General features: G+C 40.1%; 1 protein-coding gene and 1 long non-coding RNA gene across 3 annotated transcripts; both read right to left on the bottom strand.

Annotated features, from left to right (window-relative positions):
• Positions 1 to 1,663: 1,663 nt before the first annotated feature.
• On the bottom strand, positions 1,664 to 16,138 carry sap30bp (SAP30 binding protein). 2 transcript variants are annotated; one of them, XM_083904252.1, is made up of 10 exons: positions 16,036 to 16,138; positions 14,982 to 15,091; positions 14,373 to 14,417; positions 11,276 to 11,315; positions 7,412 to 7,500; positions 5,585 to 5,676; positions 5,388 to 5,500; positions 5,245 to 5,303; positions 3,827 to 3,917; positions 1,664 to 2,239 (listed from the first exon to the last, which is right to left on the bottom strand). In XM_083904252.1, exons 1-10 carry the CDS (start codon positions 16,127 to 16,129, stop codon positions 2,058 to 2,060), a joined length of 915 nt encoding a protein of 304 aa, XP_083760378.1. In that variant the 5' UTR covers positions 16,130 to 16,138; the 3' UTR covers positions 1,664 to 2,057. The 2 variants fall into 2 exon arrangements, with proteins under 2 accessions (XP_083760378.1, XP_083760379.1); XM_083904253.1 differs by having other exon boundaries at positions 1,664 to 2,236.
• Positions 16,139 to 18,667: 2,529 nt separating this feature from the next.
• On the bottom strand, positions 18,668 to 21,093 carry LOC310939124. The gene is made up of 3 exons (XR_014593038.1): positions 20,989 to 21,093; positions 19,657 to 19,791; positions 18,668 to 18,868 (listed from the first exon to the last, which is right to left on the bottom strand). It is a non-coding gene; the product is annotated as an uncharacterized lncRNA (long non-coding RNA).
• Positions 21,094 to 21,349: the final 256 nt, after the last annotated feature.

Below are 21,349 nucleotides of genomic sequence, written 5' to 3'. Positions count from 1 at the left end.
TCTGCCTCTCTCTCTCTCTCTCACCCATAAATCTGCAGCAGTGAGAGTCGAGGCAAAGCAAACTGACCACAACAGAAACAGAAAACAGAAATACATTTATCTTTGAAACAGGAGCCTGTGTGATGTTTTAAAAACGTTTAATTGAGGTTTAGTTACATGGACTGTGAGTGTTAATGTACTTACCAATCACTACGGTATCACACGGACTTGAACGTACCTGCAGGGAATATGTCATATTTAAAATACTTGTACATTTGCTCATGATTTGTAAAACTCTTGCGTAAACGCCCGCATTAAGTGTCTCAACAGCAGGAAAGTGGTTTCCTGTTCAGTAAAGTTTTGGGTGTGGCTCATGGACTCATTTCACTGACGCTCACACCTGCACAGATGTGGATCGAATCACAGTGGGACGAATAATGTGAATTTAGTCTCATAAAAATGTTAAAAAAAAAGAGGTTATATTTATGAAAGATAATAAGTGAATTATAGTGTTTAATATTATAAAATCTGAGATAAACATTCAAATGAAAAGGAAATATTCATTTATTTATCCAGCTGTTATGTTATTGCAGCTATGTAGCTCTAAACTGGAATAGGTGAATTGTAAATGTAAAAAAAACAAACATATTTCTTAGCGGCCATTCTGACACATAACAGTAAGTAAACACAGGAGTGTGAATAAATAATAACATTACATTTTGATACTGGTAGGTTTACACTTGTATTCTGTACAAACACTGAAGTGTAGATGCTTTGGTCCCCAGTAAAGTGTGCATATATATACTGTATGTGTGTGTGTGTTTGGCTCCTCCAGTGGCCACGCCCCCCAGCGTCTCAGAGCAGAGAATATTGCCGTTTTTATATGATTTAAAAACTATTTTTTATTTTTAAATTTGGCAAGATGGTTTCCAGTGAGAATACAAAGTCAGGTGGGTTATTTTTTTCTCTAATCTTGAGTCGGTTGCGTATTCGCCTCCTTAGAAGCACAACAGACTAATTTACAGAGGAAGAATTTAACCAATTTTAAATGTACCATATTTGAATTCCAGGCTCTGCAGAAACATGTTGCGATACAAGACGGAAGCCGACATGTGCTCATTCAACAGTACCAGATGCATGACTGTGTGGGTATGATTCAGCCGTATGACTCATCTCTTTATCACAGTCTGTCTTGGAGTGTCCGCGAACTCTGCTGGGGGTCTGGATCACAGCCCGCTGGGCCTCTGTGGAGACGTGGAGACACACTTTTGAGTCATCCTCCAAATGAGAAAAGAAACAGAATTTGGAAATTGGAATGGGAAAATTGCAGAACAAACTGTGTGTGTGAAATATGTCTCCATATAGCTTTGTAACATACCAACATGGGCCATTGTCTTTCTCTGTGCCAGATTCCCACAAATTCTAATAATTTCAGGGTTTAAACATTCAAATACGTTGATACTTTGCTCCATATAACAAGAAGATTAATCTGTGGACCAAACATGACATTTGAGAACATCAACATTTCAAATAATTCTTTGAAAATAAGCATTAGTTCCAGCCCTAAATAATATCTAAAAAAAAAGACCATTAATCCGATTGAAAAGGCAACATCTAAACCATTTATTCGTCATCGATACATACCGTATGTACAAATGTAAAAAAATCTTCAGAGCCGAGACGACCTGCTGACGGAGGGAAAACAACAATAAAATGATGCACATGTTGGACTCACAGCTGAATGTGGTGTGAAAATACTGCACCAGTACTATGGATATAAAAATAAACAGAATTCAGAGATTTCTTTGACGTTGGTGTGTTTTTTTGGATCGTTCTTGAGAAATGTGTTTCGAGATGGCCACGCATCCTCAGATTTAGTGACGCTACAGTGCTTAAACAATCCCAGATATAAAAGGCAGTTAAGTCTCAGTCCGTGTGTAGCAGACGTTTGTATGTGGCTTCTAAAAAAAAATGACGTGTCCATCGTGTCCTTTTGTCCACGCTCTGCTTGTTCTCACGTGTGTGAAATGAGCGTCTTACTTTAAAAAAAAAAAACAAAGAAAGAAAAACAACGTGTTTCACTGCTTTGCCTTCTTCTGGATGGTGCCGACTGCCGAGATGACTGTGGTTTTGGTGCCGCTGGCGGTGGTGGTCACCGAGACGACGGCGGGCAGGTTGGCGGTGGTGGTGATGAGGGTGGGCTGGGCCAGGGTCACAGGGATCGCAGAGTCCCACTTGCTTTTTCGCTTCTGTGCGTCTGCTGGGGAGAATGAACAAGCGTGAGGGATTTTACGGCACGGCACGTTCGACTTGTGCGTGCATACAACACATGTTCATGCAGATGTTTGCTGTACACTGATCTACATTCAGACCTGGTATTTACATCAATCCTCAGTGGCCATGTTCAATAGTGCTGGGCACGTTAACGGCGTTAACGCATGGCGCTAACTTCCGATGATTAAAATTAGTCTCTAAAGTAACACTACACTTTAAAAGCAGAGGAACACATACACAGTACACATGTAGGCTGGTTATTTGCCGTGCTGCTCTTTTCGTTTAATAAACAGAACGCTCCAGTTCGCCTGTAGGCTCGCCAATGGTGCTAAAGGAGCTAACGCAGCTAATGGAGCTAACTTAATTTCTGCTAAACAAACGCTGTCCACTTTCTGTCTTTGTCTTTCTATCTGTTTATTACTCGTTTTCTGGAATAAAAATACAGCAGTAACAAAACAGAAATGTCATGTTCACGTGGATCAGACACATGATGGCAACAAATCAGGAAACTACGACCAGATATGAACACGGATCTGAATGAAAATCGGCATATACCAAACTTACAAAATGGGCTGTATTGGAGGGTCAGAGATTTACAATTGGCATGCACATATGACACATTTTTATTCCGATTATTTGTGTCCATGTAAAGATAGCTACTGATTCAGTCACATGAGTACGTCTGTTCACATCTGGCAATAAAAAGCATCCAGGATACGTCTCCCGTGACCACATGGCATCAAATTAGACATCACTGAAATGAACACTCTGTACGTTTACATTACGAACACTAGACACTAGAAAAAACAACTGCTTCGTTAGACTTTTAAAAGGCATGTAAAAACATGTTAGTCTGACTAAAATTGCACTAAACTGAATCTGACTATTGCGCTCATGAGCCACACTATGAAAAATGTTTATCTGGCATTCAAACATGTGTTTCTGTTCCTAAAATGATCTGTAAACAGTAAAATGTCGCGACTGTTATTGATAGAGCTAAAAAATGTGGCAACAACAACAAAGACGAACACAATCTGAAAAATGTGGAATGATGATTATCAGGTGATGATTTTAAAACCTGAGTGTGTCTGAAAACATACTCCACAGTTTGTTATTATAAGTGCAGGAGTCCCACAGCAACACACTTTCTATTATCCTGCATAATATTTCTGTATTTTTCTTTAAATCCCGTGGCTGTGTTTGTATTTCTGTGCACCAGTTTAGCGACATCTCAGTCAAAATGTGGGCGACAGCTGTCGGCTCATTTATATATACATGCTGTTAAGCTGTCGCTTACGCCACACCCAGAGTCCTGATGGGGGAAGTTAAACTCGTCGTAAATCATCTCTGCATTTCGTTTCCCAACTCAAAACTGTGACTGTTGCTTATTTACAGGATTAAGACGCTATAAATAACATGCTCACAGTTAGCTGACGTGCTGTGTGACAGCATTCACTTAACACTTGTGCTTTTGCTAGAAGAGTTTTGACCCAGTAACATTGACTTCTCCAAACATAAACACGAAATGTAGCGTTAGCATTAGCGGTCTTGCTGTGGTGGGTGGGTGTTTTACCTGTGGCTGTGGTGTTTGTGCTGTTGCTGGTGGTGGATGCTGACGTGTTGGAGGGGTTGGAGCCCTTCTTAGTGCCCGTGACAAACTCAATCTATGATAAACACAGAATATTATTAGCTTTTTTTTGATACAGATTGGTGTGTGTATGTTTTATTATCAACAACCAGGACAAGTTGTTAAAAAAGGATCTAAGGGGGCGGTTGGTCCTCAAGGGCATATCAACAGTATTTGTGGTGTGTGTTTAAGCTGGCGACGAGGACGTAAGCCTGATTCATACTCTGTCAAGTGCATTTTTAAATGTGTCAAGCAACAAAAAAGGGTTTTTAAGTGTATCCTCTCCTGTCACGTACCAGGGAAACGTATTCAAACGTCTTCATGTCGAGGTTTGATCCTCAAAAGCGAGAGAGAGATTGGAGAACATCGTCATTTCCAGGTTTGACAAACACTGCTCAACTTTTGTTTTTACAGTTTCTAACATTTTATGGAGCAAACGATTAATCGAGAAAATAATCATTAGTTGCAGCTCTACTGTACCTCCATTTCTTATGCTCCTGTCGTCTTTTGAGTAACAGTTAATTCTAAATCTTTTCATCCACAAATATCATCTATAACTATATCATATCTAACTAAAACTGACAAAGCAGCACACGTATATATGTACACAAATAACAAGGACAAACTAGTCTGGAAGAGCTGGGGTCTTAACAGGTATTAATGTCAGGTTTTGACTTTATTTTGATGTCTTTACCTTGTTGTGTGTTTTGCAGCAGCGGCAAGGTTTTTATTTTGTTATTCATATTCTGTGACATACTGGACCATTAACCCACGCTTTTGCCAGAGACAATAAAGTGCATCGGGATCTGATTTCAATTAAGCGAAGGGGAAAGAAACGCCGTCTGGTTTCATTCTTGCACTGCTCTCCCCACATACCACCGAGTACATTTCACACTAAACTGCTTCTGTAACTGTGCATGTTCATTCAAGTCCGCTGTCTGAGCGACGCTGCTGCAGCTGCTGGAAACGACTGCAGCTTCTGATAAAGAGCACCATGTGTCAAGATGTTCTCGGTCCACGTGTGTGTGAGTGTGTTTCCAGCAACCAATGCCATGTTATTCACCTCGCAACGATTGAGCAAAAATAGCTCAGTGCTTTCTTTTTGAGCCGTTTGTGTTCACCTGGAAACACGGTGGTGCCAAACACAGACTCAGGTGTAGAGGAACACTGGCCTCGGCCTGTGCTGCTGACACGGGAGCAGCACTTGGAAATGTTTGTCTGTGCATGTGTGTGTGTGTGTGTGTGTGTGAGATGAAGGACACACGGTAGAATAAGCATATCTGGTGGAGACTTGCCTCCACCTGATGCAACTAAGAAGAGAACCGTCAGCAAAATAATCCACTTTCCTAAGATCTGAGCCTCACCTTTGTCCGCTCCTTCTTGGCTTTCTCCAGTTTGTCCATTTCCACTTTCTGTGCTTTAGCTAGAAGTAAAAAAAAAGAAAAGTGAGTGTGGAGCTGGAAACACACAGAAGTGTGAAGAAGATGAGAAAAAAGCAGCAGCTCACCCAGAGATTCATAATAGGAGTCTTCTGACCAGCCGTGAGGATCAAACATATCTTTAGGGTAGTTGGTTCCGAGTTCATCTATACCACAGAACTGAATGAGCTTCTCGTAAATACTGAAAGATAGAAAACAGAGGAAACCTGTTAATTAGTGTTTACATGTGGTATCGCGTGTTTGTTGTGTTTGGGAGTGACGATACCTTGGGTTTCTGAACTCTTTCTTTTGCTGGATGTGGTTGTTTATGTCGAAATCTCCGTGGAGCTTCCTCTCATACAGCTTGTGGATCTTCTCCTGCAAAAAAACAAACAGACAAGCAAGAAGTGAATGAATGAATGAATGAAGAGCAGGTTTGAGAAGGAACATCTCCACATTTGGCAGAACAGGCCATCGGTGTCGAGTATCCATACTGCTGTGAGTGTGAAAGGGGCCATTGTATATTAAGTATCTGTTGATGCCACTGGGAAATATTTGACAACCAGGTTCAACAATGCCACAGGGAGCTGGCAAATGTAAGCAGGACAGTGATAAATGAGGCCCAACAGTGGAACGCGATGAAAGAGGATATTTGTGCGTAGATACTATCGACTCATTATCTTGTCAAAAAGGTAATTTCTGATATTTCGCTTTGTGATTTGCTTGGGTTTAGGCACACGATATTCTCGGTTAAAACCTAATCTATCTACCTGTAAACTAACTTATACAGAGGCCCATTTCCAGAAACCATCTCCAGTGTCCTAATGGTACATTGTGTTTGCTAATAGCATTAGAAGGCTATTGGATGATTGGAAGACCCTTGTTTCACCTAACCGTCGGTTTCCTCTTCTTCACACTTTCTACATTTCTTTGCGCTTTACCTCAAACCAGTGGAAAACCAGTAGTAGGAACTAGTTAGAAATGTCAAATAGAACACTCCGCGAGTGCCTTTGTGGTGGTTAAAATCTCATCTTCAAATTGTGCAAAAATAAACAAGCCATAACCCTTTCATTTCATCAAGATTACGATAAATGAGTATGTTTGTTTGCATCAAGATCACGTCATGTAAAGACCAACATCAAGAGGAGCTTGTAGATTATAAATCATGGCTACTTGAGGTTCCATGCAGTTGGCTTCCTATAAAACAAAAAACTGGCAGCAGGTGAGATGTAAGCTCCCTGGCGTCACAACTCGAATTTAAGAGCCATTTAGACAATGATCACACAACGGATGCAACCGAGTAGTGGGCGAAATTGCACAAGGAAAAAAAACGCCAAGTAGCTGTAAAAATGCTTTCTAAACGCAAGCGTATGTCCACAACCTCAGGGCTGGGATATCTAGGCCTGGTTTGACGTGATTCATTAGTTGATCATCTGGTAAATAGGTGGGGTGAGGGAAGGTGGTGTTGGTGGTGGTGGTTGTCAGCCCAGAGGGGGAGACCGCTGAGCTGTTCACTTAAGTTCATCTGTGTGCCCTGACCTGCCTGGGCTCCTAACAGTGGGGTTTACTAAACCGTATGAATAGACAAGAGCAGTGCTGGTGATTCCACGCCGTGCGCTGCTTTAATTACAGGGGTGAGTCTGAGGATTTATGTAGCCACATACTAGGAATTTATTTTCTGAGCCCAGAGGGAACAAGTGAAAATTGATAATTATTCACTTGGCTGCAGTGCCACCTTGATGATTTTCCTTACACTTGAGGTCGAAGTTGTTAACGTTACATTTTTAACACTTGACCTTGTAAATTCTGCACTACAAAACAGTTTGAACAAACGAGTACAGAGTGTACATGTGCTTATGAAACCAATTTGTTCTTTTAGGAGATGAGTGTTCATTTTAGTGGGGTGAATGCACACCATGGAAAAAACGAGCCAACAGACTTGCTAAAACACGACACGCTGGAACCCGGCGATTCCATCTAGCTCACACACACAAAAAAACCCCCACAAACCCTTGACACGTGTCTGGTTAGCAGGCGAAAGTGTGGCCACACTTGCATGAGATGAGAGCAGCTGTGCATTTATGTTGCGTTACGACAGTGGAGGAGTGTCTACCTGCAGTTGGCTGGAGCAGCGTCCAGGAGGTTCCGGGGGGATCCTGATCTCGTCAGGCGACATGCTCCTCACCTTCTCCGAGAATAGAGCTGGTGAGAAGACAGAAAAGTAAACAATGAGTTCCCCCCCTGCATATGTGTACGCTTGCAAGTCTTTACCTGCGGAGAATCAAGTCTGAAAATGGTGTTATTTAAGACACAGTCCAACAAAAACACTACTGAGATCGAATTAATTGAGCAGATAAGACTTGAGAGACAAGCTTGGATATAAAGTGGAGAACATGAAACAAAAGGTTCAGTGTGTGCGTGTATTAGTTGGGCAAACATTGTGGGCGAATTCCTGAGCATCCTGCTGTTTATCACAATGCTGAGATGGTGCCATTGGGTTTTATAGGGCAGCATGGTATGAGGAGTGCATGTTCTGATCAGGGCAGGGCAGGGCAAGGCGTGGCTGCTGTTGGGGCTTGTTAAGAAGAAGGGAGGCTACACTCTCCTCCTGTCCCCCCCCCCATTGCCTCCTTCCCTCCCTTGGGATCCTCCCTTGTTTTGCTCTCTGTGCTTTTACTGACTTGGGGCCAGGCATTCTTCAGTGTCACTCTGTATCCCAGTCAGACAGATAGTCCTGCGAGTCATTCAACAGTCAATCATACTGTTGCTGCAAGCAGTTTGCCGCGCGCGTGTGCACACGCGTCTCTGCGGATCCTCTACAAGTAAAAACCTGACTGGACAAGAGCAGATCGTTCTGTTCTCTTCTTGGATCTGCTCGACACTTCATCTTACAAAAAAACCAAAGAGGAAAATTCCACATTTGCAAAGTGTGAAACAAACGGTGTCAACAGCTTTCACTTGAGGTTTTGATTTCCAATAGTTCTCAGAAAGGCTTCCAAGGATTGTGTTGTATTAGCCGATATGCTCCGTCTTATCTTCAGAATTCCTTGAGTCACCTTCTACAACCAAGTATCATCTCACAAACTTCAACTTTAACACTCACAACTAGAGCTGAAACGATTAATCGATGATTACTAAATTAATCGTCAACTGTTCTGATAATCGATGAATCTGTTTGAAGCTTTATTCTTTATTAAAGCAAGATTTCTGATTGTTTTAGCTTCTTAAAAGTGAATATCTTCACAGTTTCTTAGCTCCACATAACAAAGAAATCATTAAAACTGATCATTTTTGGTTTGTGGACAAAACAAGACATTCAAGACCATCCTCATTTCCAGGTTTGACAAACACTGATCAACATTTTTGGACCAAATGATTAATCAAGAAAATAATCGACAGATTAATCTATTAAGAAAATAATCGTTAGTAGCAGCAACTTTTTTCCAAACCTAGAATCACTGGCACCACCAAATGTTTTGTTTTGTCCACAAACCGTATTGTGCAAAGAAACTAGCAAATATTTGTGTGTAGGAAGACAAAACAGATGGATTGCTTATCAAATTATTTGGCAATTCATCAAATTCCTGCACAGGTTGAATCATTTCTGTTAAGATATCACTTTCCTCAAGAGCACAAATTCACCTTGATGTGTCTGTAAAGTCGCCAGAGAAGCAGGAACTCCACTTTGTTTACCACCCACACCGGGGGAGGAGCTCGCCTCTGCCTTTTGTTGACTAGACACATTAGTTAAACTAAGCAGGTCGGGTATTTCAGCTTTACATTCACAGGCAGAATAAATGGCCCATGTAACGAGTTTGTAGAACTTGTATTTTAAATCACAGAAAACACCGGAGCAGCCGCAAACAACAAAAAACCTGACAAGACAAGTCTGATGAGTCACTGGTGTTTCGGTAAACTCTCCCTCTATAGCACAAACACGGTCGCAGCCAATTACACACTCCAGCTCCAACAAGGGTTTAGCATTGTTAAAGCCTGATGATCTGCTCTTGACAACGGGGGAGATTAACTCCATGCTTGTTGGATAAACTCTAATTTAAACAGTGAAATAAAGACACTACAGCCTCCGCAGTGGCAGTAGGGAATAAATATCCCTATTTGAAATTCAGCTCATGTAGAACAGTAAAGAAGAACATGGGGGAAGACATAGAAAGAGATTATTCTCGGCTTCAAAATTTCCATTTGGACTTCCCAAAAAACAGGCCCCGGAGTCACAAAGTCACAATCTGTGTCCTGAGGGTCTTTGTGGACAGACAAGTCTTTCCCTTCAGTGGAAGGACAAAGAGCCGTCTTCAGCCCGCTGACAACAGGCCCTTTGGCCAGACGCGCTGTGACATTTACCGACAGACGACACAGAGGAGACGAGCTCCGCTGCAGGAATGTCAAGAGTCCGTCCAGGCCTGAGCTGTGACTCACTCACTCACTCACTCTGTGCAACTTTACAGTGCACCGATGTTAGGCTGGAGGCTGCGAGCAGATCTGACTACAGCTGCAGAGATGCCTCCACCGTGGAGGGGGTGGAGGTGACTGCACAATGACAGCATGCAATAATTTCATTTTTCTTTCAAGCTGTCAGCTGAATAAATCGTCTCCAGCTTGGGAGTCAGATTCCTTTCAAAACGGAATGCTTTCGCCATAGCAACGATTCCTAAAGTGTAGGCAAAAGGCCCCCTGGTGGGCTGTGAAGCTACTGCAGATGGACCATCATGTTCTAATAAATATAAATATTGGATTAAAAGTTTTATTGAGCCACAATAGATTTTCAGACGTGATCTTAAATTTGGGAACGGCTGCTGCGTAGTGAATAATGTTATTGCAAACCACATCTGCGTCATCATCTTTTTTTTCCTTTTGCACTAAAGTAAACATTTAGCGGCGCACAGCATAATCTGAGCAATCACCTGTGGGCCCATATAACCATACTGCAGGGAAAACTTCACTATCAACAGTTGGTGAGGCAACATGCTGGTGCATAAAAGGCCGCTCCCTGTATCACTCACTTCCTGCTGGATGTAAAAGTGCCCTTATTCACAAACACACCTGTGCAGGTCAGTCATTACTCATTAACCACTGGTTAGCACTTCATAACCCACCTTCCACCGGGCCTTTATAACTCACCAGGGGCTTGTAAGTGATTCATACGCTCGATGCAGTAACACCAGTCTAACACGATGATGCTTCCCTGATATACACGTGTTTTCTTGGGCACAAAATCATGCAACTCTTGAATCGGAAATGATACATTACTATTAATGGGAATTATTATTATTATCATCATTATTATTATTATTATTATTAATTAAGTAATATATTGAATTGCAGCTTTTGTTAAAAGTTCAGGGGGAAAATGCCATTACATTTTTTCCTTATATTGTTCAGCACTAATTTTTAATATTTAATGCAAAATTGAAGCTATTTTGTAGTGACTAATTAACATCAATTAACAATTATGCACCACAAAATGGTGTATATTTAATGTGGGTCAATTTTTAGGAAAAACCTTTGTTGGACACTATGAAAAATATGCTCAAGTCCCAAATTAGTGTAATAAAGGTTCATTTGCGCTAAACTTAGGACTTTTGTAAAGAGCATGACAGGATATAGACTGCAATATTGTACAATTTTAACAGTTTTATAAGCAGAACTGGGCTAATATTAAAGTATAATGGAAAATAAGCAGGGACAACAATGAATTATTGTCAATAACTCACTATGACAAAGAATTAAATGTATACGAACATGTTCACTCAAATAAATGACCATTTGTGCAGGTGCAGTAGTGTGGCTCAGTGATGTCATGGTTTGTGGACACAGATGAAGGTTATATATCTTAGGACACATTTATTAAAAGGGTGAATTTGTCGCTGGATTCTGTATTTTCATTGAGGACAAGTACCAGCTTTGACCTTTATCAGTTGCTAGAGTGTGTGTGAGAGAGTGAGAAAGAGTGTGTACTCACCAACAAGCTCATTGGGGTCTTTTTTTTCTGCTTCCGGCATCTGTGAATAAGTAGAGGAGGGGGTAGATGAGGGGAGAGAGAAAAGAAAGATACACAAGGTATTCAGGTTATGGAAGAGAATCAAACTATTCATCCTTAATAAATAAAACTATTGACAGATAAATATTATATTATTGTTGACCATGGTCTCAGTATGGGCTATAAATGATAAATTACACGCTATTTATAAGTGTGGTAAAACTGTCCCAACAGTCAAAACCAGAGGTGAGGGAAAAGCTGTAGACAATAGGTTCATTCCATTAGTTCTTGAAACGCCACAAATCACAGCTGTAAAAGCAGCAGAATAGAAGAAGCAGTTTCTAAGAAGCACAAACACCAGAACAGTAAATCTAGGCAGGTCTTCAGTGAATGCTCGGGCTCAGCAGCAGCAGGAGGAGGAGGAGACATGTACAACCTCTAAAATATGCCGCCCGTTGTGCCAGCAATGTGGGCAAAACACAGGTCCAACAACACACACGAACAGTGCTGTTATTCACAGGAATCACATTGTCACCTAGCAACCGCACAGAGACATCAAAGAATTGTCCTGAAATGAGAGTTGGGGGGGGGGCGGGTGGACAGAAGCACAGTGGAGCCTGTCGACACAAATCCAAGTAAACACCATTTCACCTGCCGTTTGAGACGCAGCCAACAAATGCGAGATTTCACTGATTCTGCAACTAAAAGTTTATTTGCCCCATTTGGCCGTACTCCTCAGCGACGTGTCAGAGGTCACGCGATGCAAAAGAGCTGCAGCACTGGAGCAGTGTCCAGAGAAGCTGCAGTAACCTGCAAAATTCAAAAGTGCCCGTGTGTGTAGATTAACTGGTTTAAGTGAAAAAAAATGAATTAATCAAATTTTCAGCAACCTTCTGATTAGTGATGCTATGATGACCATGCAGTATCATAATCACTTCATTGGAACACATCCAATAAAAATACTTGAAAGAGCTTCTACAGGTTAAATGGCCAAGTATTTAGAGTGATTACATACACTTACAGCACAACCCTGGCTCTCTTAAAACTGGAGTGGAGTCCCGATTAATGTTATTAGAAAAACCAAGCGTTTGACCTACTATCGAGGTCTATTATGCCAGGTTTATTCACGACATTCCGATGCAATCATTCCAATCCAAGCGGCAATGATCGCACAATTTGACAGACATAAAACAACAAAGCTAGTGGTTCCCCCGAGACAGTACTGTGTGTCTTTAATCCTCAAATTGCCTCTCATTCCAGACATACTTAATTAGACCATTAAACAGATCATTCTCTTCATGTGTTTTTTCACAGCAGTTATGAAAATATGAATAAACTAATGCAAACTCACATCTCATCTTCAAATAAATACATTGAATATACAACCCTAACACTGTATCAAGAGAATTTTAAAAAATCATCAATTATCAGGTTTGGAGGATCGTCTTCTATTAGTGCATAATAAATGGTAAATTAGTAGATTAGGATTATGGGGGGACCCTCTGCCTCATTTTCATTCAGCACCACAAATGCCGTTAACATGCTAACAAGGCAGATGTTAGATTTTCAAGGTCATAAACCAACATACAACATACAGGAAAAGTCAAATTGTGAAAGCAGTGAAAAAGGTTCAGGAGGTCACGAATTTATGAATTCTTCTCCACCAGTGAGCTCAAACATCTGCGTCTTATTCCAGAGTAATCTAACCTGACATGGCAGATGGTTTTGTTACACCGGAGCCATCTGGAAAGGCTTTGTTTGAAATGAAGAAAAAAAAAGGGCACGTGCTTTTATAAAAGAAGATACTTGGCATGTGACTGAAGTATCCGTTTATCACAGTTGGTGAAGCAAAACAAAGACATTTTAGAAATGAAACCATCAATCAAAACCGTGGGTTGGATTGATACATATGTTGATTATTTCTCGACTAATCGATTAGATGTCTGATCCATAAAATATAAGAAAATATTTGGCCCAGAAACCAAAATTTAAACAATGGAGCAAAGAAATATCAGAATAGTTTCTTTTAATTAAATATATATATATATAAAAATGCTAATAGATTAATCATCAATGAATAGCATCTCTTGATATTTTGGTCTGGATCGAAGTCTGAATGACCAACCAATCAGATTACTCACTTACCAACAGACTGACAAAGATTTCTTAGCTCTGCTATCATCAATCTGTTAAGTGCAATGACTAAGGCTGTGTTAAAAAAAACACGCCTCAAGGCAAATGGCGGGTTTCATTTCGCCTTCAAAAGTTTAAAATAAAGAAGATTGAGATGAAGGTTCTTTAATTATCTGAGAATCTTTCATATCCAATCACAATTGGGAAATTAAATAATACGGGGACTCTGGGAATCTTGATCAAATTGGTTAGGGACATGCGCCATAGAAAGGAATAATCCGAATAGCAATTAAGTGGAAAAACTAGTTATGATTGTATATAAAAATATTGTCTCCTTGGCGTCACTGTTGGTCAATGCTCTGTTGTGAAATCATCACACACCATATCACAACTTCCTATGAGACTTTATGAAAAATGGGATCAGTCAGAGACTGTAAAACCCAAAGCTTCATCCTGTACTTGAATTGTTTCTGTTTGTTAGGTTTGTGACTCACTCTTACATTAGTGACCTGTGCCAAACAACACAGCAGAGGAGAGCTGGCATGCTGTCCAGCTCACACACACAGGGTGGGGTTAGTACACTACGACCGTGCAGGTACAAGCAGCCTGCTCTGATGAGCAACACTGTTGGTCCTGCACTTCACTCCAGACGAGGTTCAAGACACATGAAGACGTTTCGGTCCAGCAACTTGGAACAAACCGTTCCAAGTCACTGACCTGATCTCATCTACATGAAGGTCCTCATTTGTTATTTGAACATTAACCACGCATTTGCTAAACCACAGCACCATCTAGTGCACATGCTTTGTCATTGCAAGTGGTGATAGGTTTGAAAAGAGCTACTGTTTTTTTTTTTGTGTTAGTGACAGAAACAAATGAGAATTTAATCAAGTTTGGTCCGTTTCCCAATCTAAATCGATCCCACACCAGACGGGGGTCCAAATACCTCAACATCATCTGCGTCCCTCGCCTCGTCAGATTCTTCCATTTCCTATAAAAACATAAAAAATGCAAAGGGTTAACACTCCAAAGGGACAGGAGACAAAGAGGGTGAAAAGAAGCAGCAGTACACGGTAGATGACAACCACCACCCAACAATAGACCACAAAAGGGTACAGTACAGAAGTGGAAGCCCAAGATTGAGCAATTTGTTTGATTAAAATCGGCACAACTATAATGTGAGATGCAACTTCAAGACATTTTGGTTTAGGTGATAATAAAATCCATTCTCGTCTTTTATGTTTGGACGTGTATCAAGGCTCTGCAGTAACACCAATCAAATATCAACACTTATAGAAATGGTTTTCTTGGTTCAGACTGATATAAAAGAAAAACTACACACATAAATTAGGAAAAGAAAAAAATCTACTACAATGCAAAGCACATATTCAGACATTATTTTAACCCCATCAGTGTGCTCTTCCTGACATCTACTGCAACGTGTCCCAAAAACACACTCACGCTGCACTCCAAACTCTATCACTAAAAGTATAACAACAAATATCAAATTATCAGTGTTTCTATATAAAAGTAAACATGGAGACTAATTACTAACCGAGTTGCTTTCTCTGCTTTCTTCATCTCCGTAGTCCTTGTCATCCAGATTCACTGTCCGGTTCAGGTCATCCTCGTTATAGTGATACACCAGTGCCCCGACATGACCTCCTGGTGAGGGACAAAAAGAAACAGGGTCAGGGTCGGTACAAAAGAGAGACAGCAACAGTGGCGTGGCAGGTGACAATGAAATAAGGCGAAAATCGAGCCAATATACGGAAAAAAGTGTTAAGAGATGCTCCACGTTCAATACAGACTTGACGCACTTTGTTCTCCGTGTTGTAAATAAATAGAGAAGTCCTGCACTTTTAATGAACGTTTTTGTTTTCTTCAGTTAGCCAGACATCATGATGTATCGCAATATGATCGTCTGGCAATATATCGATTATCAGAAAATCGTTGTGCCGGGATTTTATAGGTATCGTGGACCATGTATCGTATCATATCGTGACGCACGCTGTGATTTCCACCACTATTAGCTTCTGTTAGAAGCCACACTATTTCCCTACACTTTATATTTATGTATTTTATGTGTCTACTCTGTGTAAAATGTATGTTTTATTTGTAATCTGGTGCACTTGTTTCAGTACATACAGAGGGATCCATTCCTCTGTGACTTCCTGAGGTTTCTCCCAATTATTTACCCCCGTACAAGGGCATTTTGTTTATTTTTTTAAGGACAAAAGGTGTCACAGACTGTAAAAAAAAATTTAATTGTGGGGTTGTGCTACATAAATACAACTGACGAACCTGCGAGGACCCACTGTTGGTTCTGACGCGCTAACGTGTAAATACAAACACACGCTGTGAATATTCATCAATATCAACATTCAAACTGGAGCACAAAACACTTTCAGCTAACGACACCTTAACGTTTTTACACCCAGGGCGAGAGTAAACATGACAAGAAACTGCCGAGGTTAGGTTAGTTAGCCCGCTGGGTTAGTTAGCTAGCTAGCTTACTACCTGGCGTTAGCAACCGCGCGAAGCTCGCGGTAAAACAGTGTTTTATCGTAATTATACTGTTAAAAACATATTAAAAATATATAATTTACCCGTCTCATCTGATTCAGGGTCAGAGTCAGGATCTGTGTCACCCCCATAGTCTACCAAAGAGGAAAGTTGAGCACTCCTTTTAGCGCCAGCCATCGCTACATGCGTCGCATAAACGTCTGGACGCAGAATAATAACGTCATGGGGTTGTAGTACTGCGCACGCGCCAATGAGCAGCGCAGGGAAATGTAGTTCATGTCGTTTTTGTAGTCTTGTAGGAGCAGGAGCTTCTTTGCTATCATTCTTGTGTAAAGTACCTAAAAGGCCAAGGGATAACTTGTTTTTTTTATAATATTACTGAAGTAAAAGTATTAAAGTATATGACATTTACTGTACTTAAGTATCAAAAGTAATTTTCTGATATGAAATATGCTTAAGTTTTAGAAGAAAAAGTGTTTTTTGTTTGTTTTTTTGTTTATTTTAAAGTGAGGAGTCATGATTGAGCAATGGTAGCTCAGTGGTAGTTGTCTTTCAAATGGAAGTGGGTTAAATTCCTGGCTCTGCTAGTCTGTGTGTGTCCTTGAGCAAGACACTTAACCCCATGTGGAAGTGTGTGAATGGTACAACTGTAGTGTAAAGCCATTCATTCTTTCTTATACAGAAAAATATTAACATGAACAGTTGATTTGATCCATAAATCTTTATTAGTAATTACTCAAAGAAAAAAAAAACCGACACTGTTATGAAGGAGGTCAAACAACAACAACAAAAAAAACAAATAGCAAAGAATTCTGATTTTGTGTTACATTTTATGGGAGAAATCAATATCTTAACAAACTCATACTGTACTTACATACAACACACAACTTAACACTTTCTTTTTCATGACAATTCCAGTCCAAAATTAACCACAAAAATGTGCCATCTTGTCAACAAAGCACAGAACGTGGGTCAGGATGGGGGGGGGGGGTCACACGTCTAGATCACTCCTTGCTGCCTTGACTTGTTCTTGGTCTGCTTGTGTCCTGCTGGGCCGCGGCAGCATCCGTACACCAGAGCAAAGATGACCAGAGACAGAGTTCCCAGCACAAACACTCCGATGACCGCCGCACCGCCCACTGCCCACGGCTCCTGGTGCATCCGACACAGGACCCTTTTCACCCAGTCGTCCGGTGGCCCTGTGAGAACCTGCTGCCCACACTCACTAGAAACCAGAGGAAAAAGCTCTCATGTGATACCTTTAGCTGCCACTAATTGTGCTTCACGGCTTCCACAGAGTTACATTATCACATTTACTCTTGAAAAAAACATCTCTAAAAAGCTGTTTTTAAGAAATAATAGGGAAATAATCAGCACCAGACACACACACACACACCACAAACTCACCTCACCGCGTCCATGTCCGGCTAAATGATCCTCTCACAGCTCAGTGACTCCCAACAGTGAAGTTTGTGAGTGTAATGTGGTGTGTGAGTGAAAACAAAAGGCTTCAGCTGTACTGCTCTGATCCACTTGCAGCCCTGCAGGTATTTGAGCTCAGCTCAAACATTTCAATATCCGTGTACACAGAGGAGTTACAAGTCTCTGCTGTCCTGTTTTCCCCGGGAGTTGCTCTGCTCTGCTCTGCTCTGTGTGAAGGCCACAGCAAAGTGAAAGCAATGGTTTCCTGGTTAATGTTTACTCAAAACACAGAATGGCCGAGACCACGGGCCTGATACACAGTTATGTAAACACCAAAGCACTGTTTTACGCATGTGACTTAAACTCTATTTCAATTTAACATTCAATTATTGTATCATGTCTTAAAATAAAAACACATATAGGTCAGAATACTCTCACACACACGGACAGTGTATAATAGTCTTTTTGATATAGTATATTGTCCAACAAAGTAATAAAAATATTTAAAATGTATTTTTTTTATATATTAGAAGCATCGTGATAACCCATCGTATACTGGTGTCATGTCCATATTTTATATGCCAGTGGTTCTTAAATGGGGCTCACACACAATAACAATAACAGCAGCAATAATAATAATAACAAGGAAAGCACTCGGAGAGCGCAGACCTCCGCCAAGGCAGCTCAGTGCCGACAAAACACACCCTGCCGGCGCGAAGTGTGTACGGATGAGACCCAAAATTTAATCACATGTTCTTGGTCCCGTTGCGGACATTTCCTGAAAATGTCATCCAAATCCGTGACTTTTCGAGTTATGTGGCTAACAGACAGACAAACAACATATACCTCCTGGCGGAGGTCAATAATAATGATGTAACTGAGTAAATGTGTGATTTAAAAGCACGACAAATGCAAAGAAATATATTTTTCAACGTAAAAATAGCAGCTTTATATAGATAATAAAATGTAATTTTAGCTGATGCTAACATTGGCTTGGCTCACAAGCTTATGCTAATATCTGTACATTTGATCTCAGGAGAAAAGTGACTTTTAAGTAACATTTATAGTATAATAAGACAAGTGTAAGAACTAAAAAAAACAAAGAAAATGGGAGTAAAGTTATAACATATCGTAAAATAATAAAAACAATGAACTCCCTATATTTTACATTTGAAGATTTACAAACAATACATGTACATTATATTAAATTGACCAGCAGAGGGCGTACTCTCTCCCTCTTTCTTTCTGTTTCATACACCACATCCCCAGAACAGAATGTCCTTCCTTTGCTGTTTTTCTTCATCTTTTCGTCATAAATGAGTGACTTTACTGAAATAAAGATCTCGTATCATGAAGGATGGACGCCACATGTCCTCCTGTCTACTCTTCAGACAGGTTCAAGAATCTGGACACTGGTGGAGGACGCCTGTTGTTTTGTCTTCTCCTGGTAGCAGCAGTAGACACATGGCGCTATGATCATGATGATGAACATGACTGAGATAATAGAGCGAGAGAGAGAGAGATGAGTTCAAAACGATTATTCAGTTAATCAATTATTAATCGATTACTAACGTAGTCGTCAACTACTTATCGGTTAATCAGAGTATTTTCAGCTTCTTAAATGTGAATGTTTTTCTTTGGTTTCTTTGATCCATTCAACAAAGTAGTCCTTTTAAACTGAATCATTTTTGGTTGGTGGACAAAACAACAACAAACAACAATTTGAGAAACATCATCATTTCCAGGTTTGGTAAACATCAATCGATGTTTTTCAACATTTCTCAAAATTTGAAAAAAAGAACACGAAAAAAAAACATTGCTGCCCCCATGTGGTCAAACACTGTATCTATGGAAGAGGATAAGGGAAGAATTCTATGGAGGACAAAAACTGACGTAACATTAAATCAATCAATCAATCAATAAATAAATATATACAGGAATAAATAAATACAGGACTGAATAAATACAGGAATAACTAACTAAATGAATAAATAATTACAGGAATAAATAGATAAATAAATAAATTAATGAATTCTGAGATTGAAGCCAGGATTCTGAGTTTTAAATCAATATTCTGCAATCACAGTCAGAATCTTTAATCTCAAAAGTCAGACTGTTTTCAACATGTGGCCCGTACATATGAATCCTTGCAACAAAACCATAAACATAAAGTAATGCAAAGTGAACAATGAGGTGACTGATGGAAGTTCTCTACGATAAAAAGTGTTTTAAGAGTGAGAACGAGGTGAAAGTCTTTTATAGACTCAAAGAATAAAACTCACCAACGAAGAGGACGATCACCACGAAAGCTCTCTGGTCCAGAACGTTTGCTCGTGGTAGATCCACAAGTTTGGTCAACATCTTTTCAAGAATTTCCATCATCTCCTCTTTGACTTCCATGCTGAGCCTCAGGTGTGCTGCAGATCACACAATAAAGGAGATGAGTGATAAATAAATAGATAAATAAGGAAAGAGGGCTTTTGCAGACCTCACACACAACTGCACCTGAAGAAAAGGACTAGATGCTACAATACTGAATGTAGGAAAAGCTATTTTCATAGGCAGCTCCACCCTTCACTGTACCTCCACCCTACAATTACCCCTCGCGTGGCACTGCACTGCAACACTGTAGACCCATAATAACCCTGAGACACTCACTTTAAGGCTGGGTCTTTATTCAGGGTTTGCAGACTTTGACGGCTGCATTTGGAGGATGGAAAGTGTCCAAATGTGTCCTGTTCTAAGTCACAAATCACCTATTTTTCCACCTGTAAACGCTAGTGCAAATCACCAGAGACACCACAATACGATATTATCACAATATTTAAGTCACAATACGATATTATCACGATATTGTGAAATACTATATAGTCTCACTTTCACTGTGGTAGGTCGTATGTTGGATGTTTTATTTTGAAAGGGTAAATGACCGGAAGTTGGGAAATACGTGATAAATATAGTGCAAATTAAGGCTGCAAAAGCACTGTTCGTGGTTTATTTAGCGCCTGTATATGTTTTAGTTTATACTGTGTGTTTGTTTTGAGTCGTTTCTAAAGTCTGTTACTACTTTGTAGAGCTTCATGTGCATGTGAATGTTATGCTAGTAGCATCACTTCCTGTTGATGACTCATTAGCATCATCCTGTGATTTGTTTTACAAGATTAATTAAGAAAGTGTTTTATTTGACACATTTTATTGCAAGATTCTCATACTAAATTGTTGTTTAGTAAAATGTAAATGATACGTAAAGAAAAATGTTAAATATATAAAAATATTACACTCTAATAGAGTTTGATTGAAATAACATTAAAAGAGTGAGAGTGAGCACTTGGCACCATCTAGTGGACTGAAACGTTTTTTTCTTTCATGCTAATCCGAAAGAAGTTTATTTGTAAGATTAAAACAAACAAACGATAAATTACTTAACAAAATATTGCGATATTTCAGATTTTTACGTATATAACAATTTGTTTATAAATAAAGTTGTCTTTAACAACATAACTATTCATTACGTCAAATTAAATTTTTATTTTTTACAGCTATTTACAGCAGTAACTTGAGCAGCGAGCTCCTGAAAATAAGAATAAAAACAAAAAAAAGTTTCCGTTACATACTGTTATGTGAGAACAGATGGTGACACAATTTCCGCGGAGACTTCCGGTTGGTGATTTACAGAGTTTGCCGCCTCCGTAGATCATGTAGGCCTCTACCGATTGCCCACTTCTGCGAACATGTGTGGATGGGACATGTGTCAGACCCCGACACAAGACCTGTGTCTGCTGCCTCAGACCGTGCATTCAGCCTCGGGAACATTATTTTTTAACCAGTGTCCTTTCCTACATGTTCAGTTTAATTATAAACCAGCGAAGCTATTTTGATTCTGGCATTTCGGGAGCGAGGCCTGTCATCATGAGAGCAGCAGCTGTGTGTGGGTGAGCTGAGCCCAGCTGATACCAGTCAGGCTGCAGAGGACTG

Source organism: Microchirus variegatus, assembly GCF_963457635.1.
Source record: "Microchirus variegatus genome assembly, chromosome: 17".
NCBI lineage: Eukaryota > Metazoa > Chordata > Actinopteri > Pleuronectiformes > Soleidae > Microchirus > Microchirus variegatus.
This window is presented reverse-complemented; position numbering and strand designations above follow the sequence as displayed.

Bases quoted from the DNA above. Each gene is read 5' to 3' on its own strand.
- sap30bp (XM_083904252.1), bottom strand. From the start codon at position 16,129: ATGGCTGGCGCTAAAAGGAGTGCTCAACTTTCCTCTTTGGTAGACTAT. The intron at 5,677-7,411 runs GTAGACACTCCT...GTTTTTTTGCAG, and splicing joins GCTGCTCCAGCCAACTGCAG to GAGAAGATCCACAAGCTGTA. The intron at 2,240-3,826 runs GTAAAACACCCA...CATTCTCCCCAG, and splicing joins CACAAACACCACAGCCACAG to CAGACGCACAGAAGCGAAAA.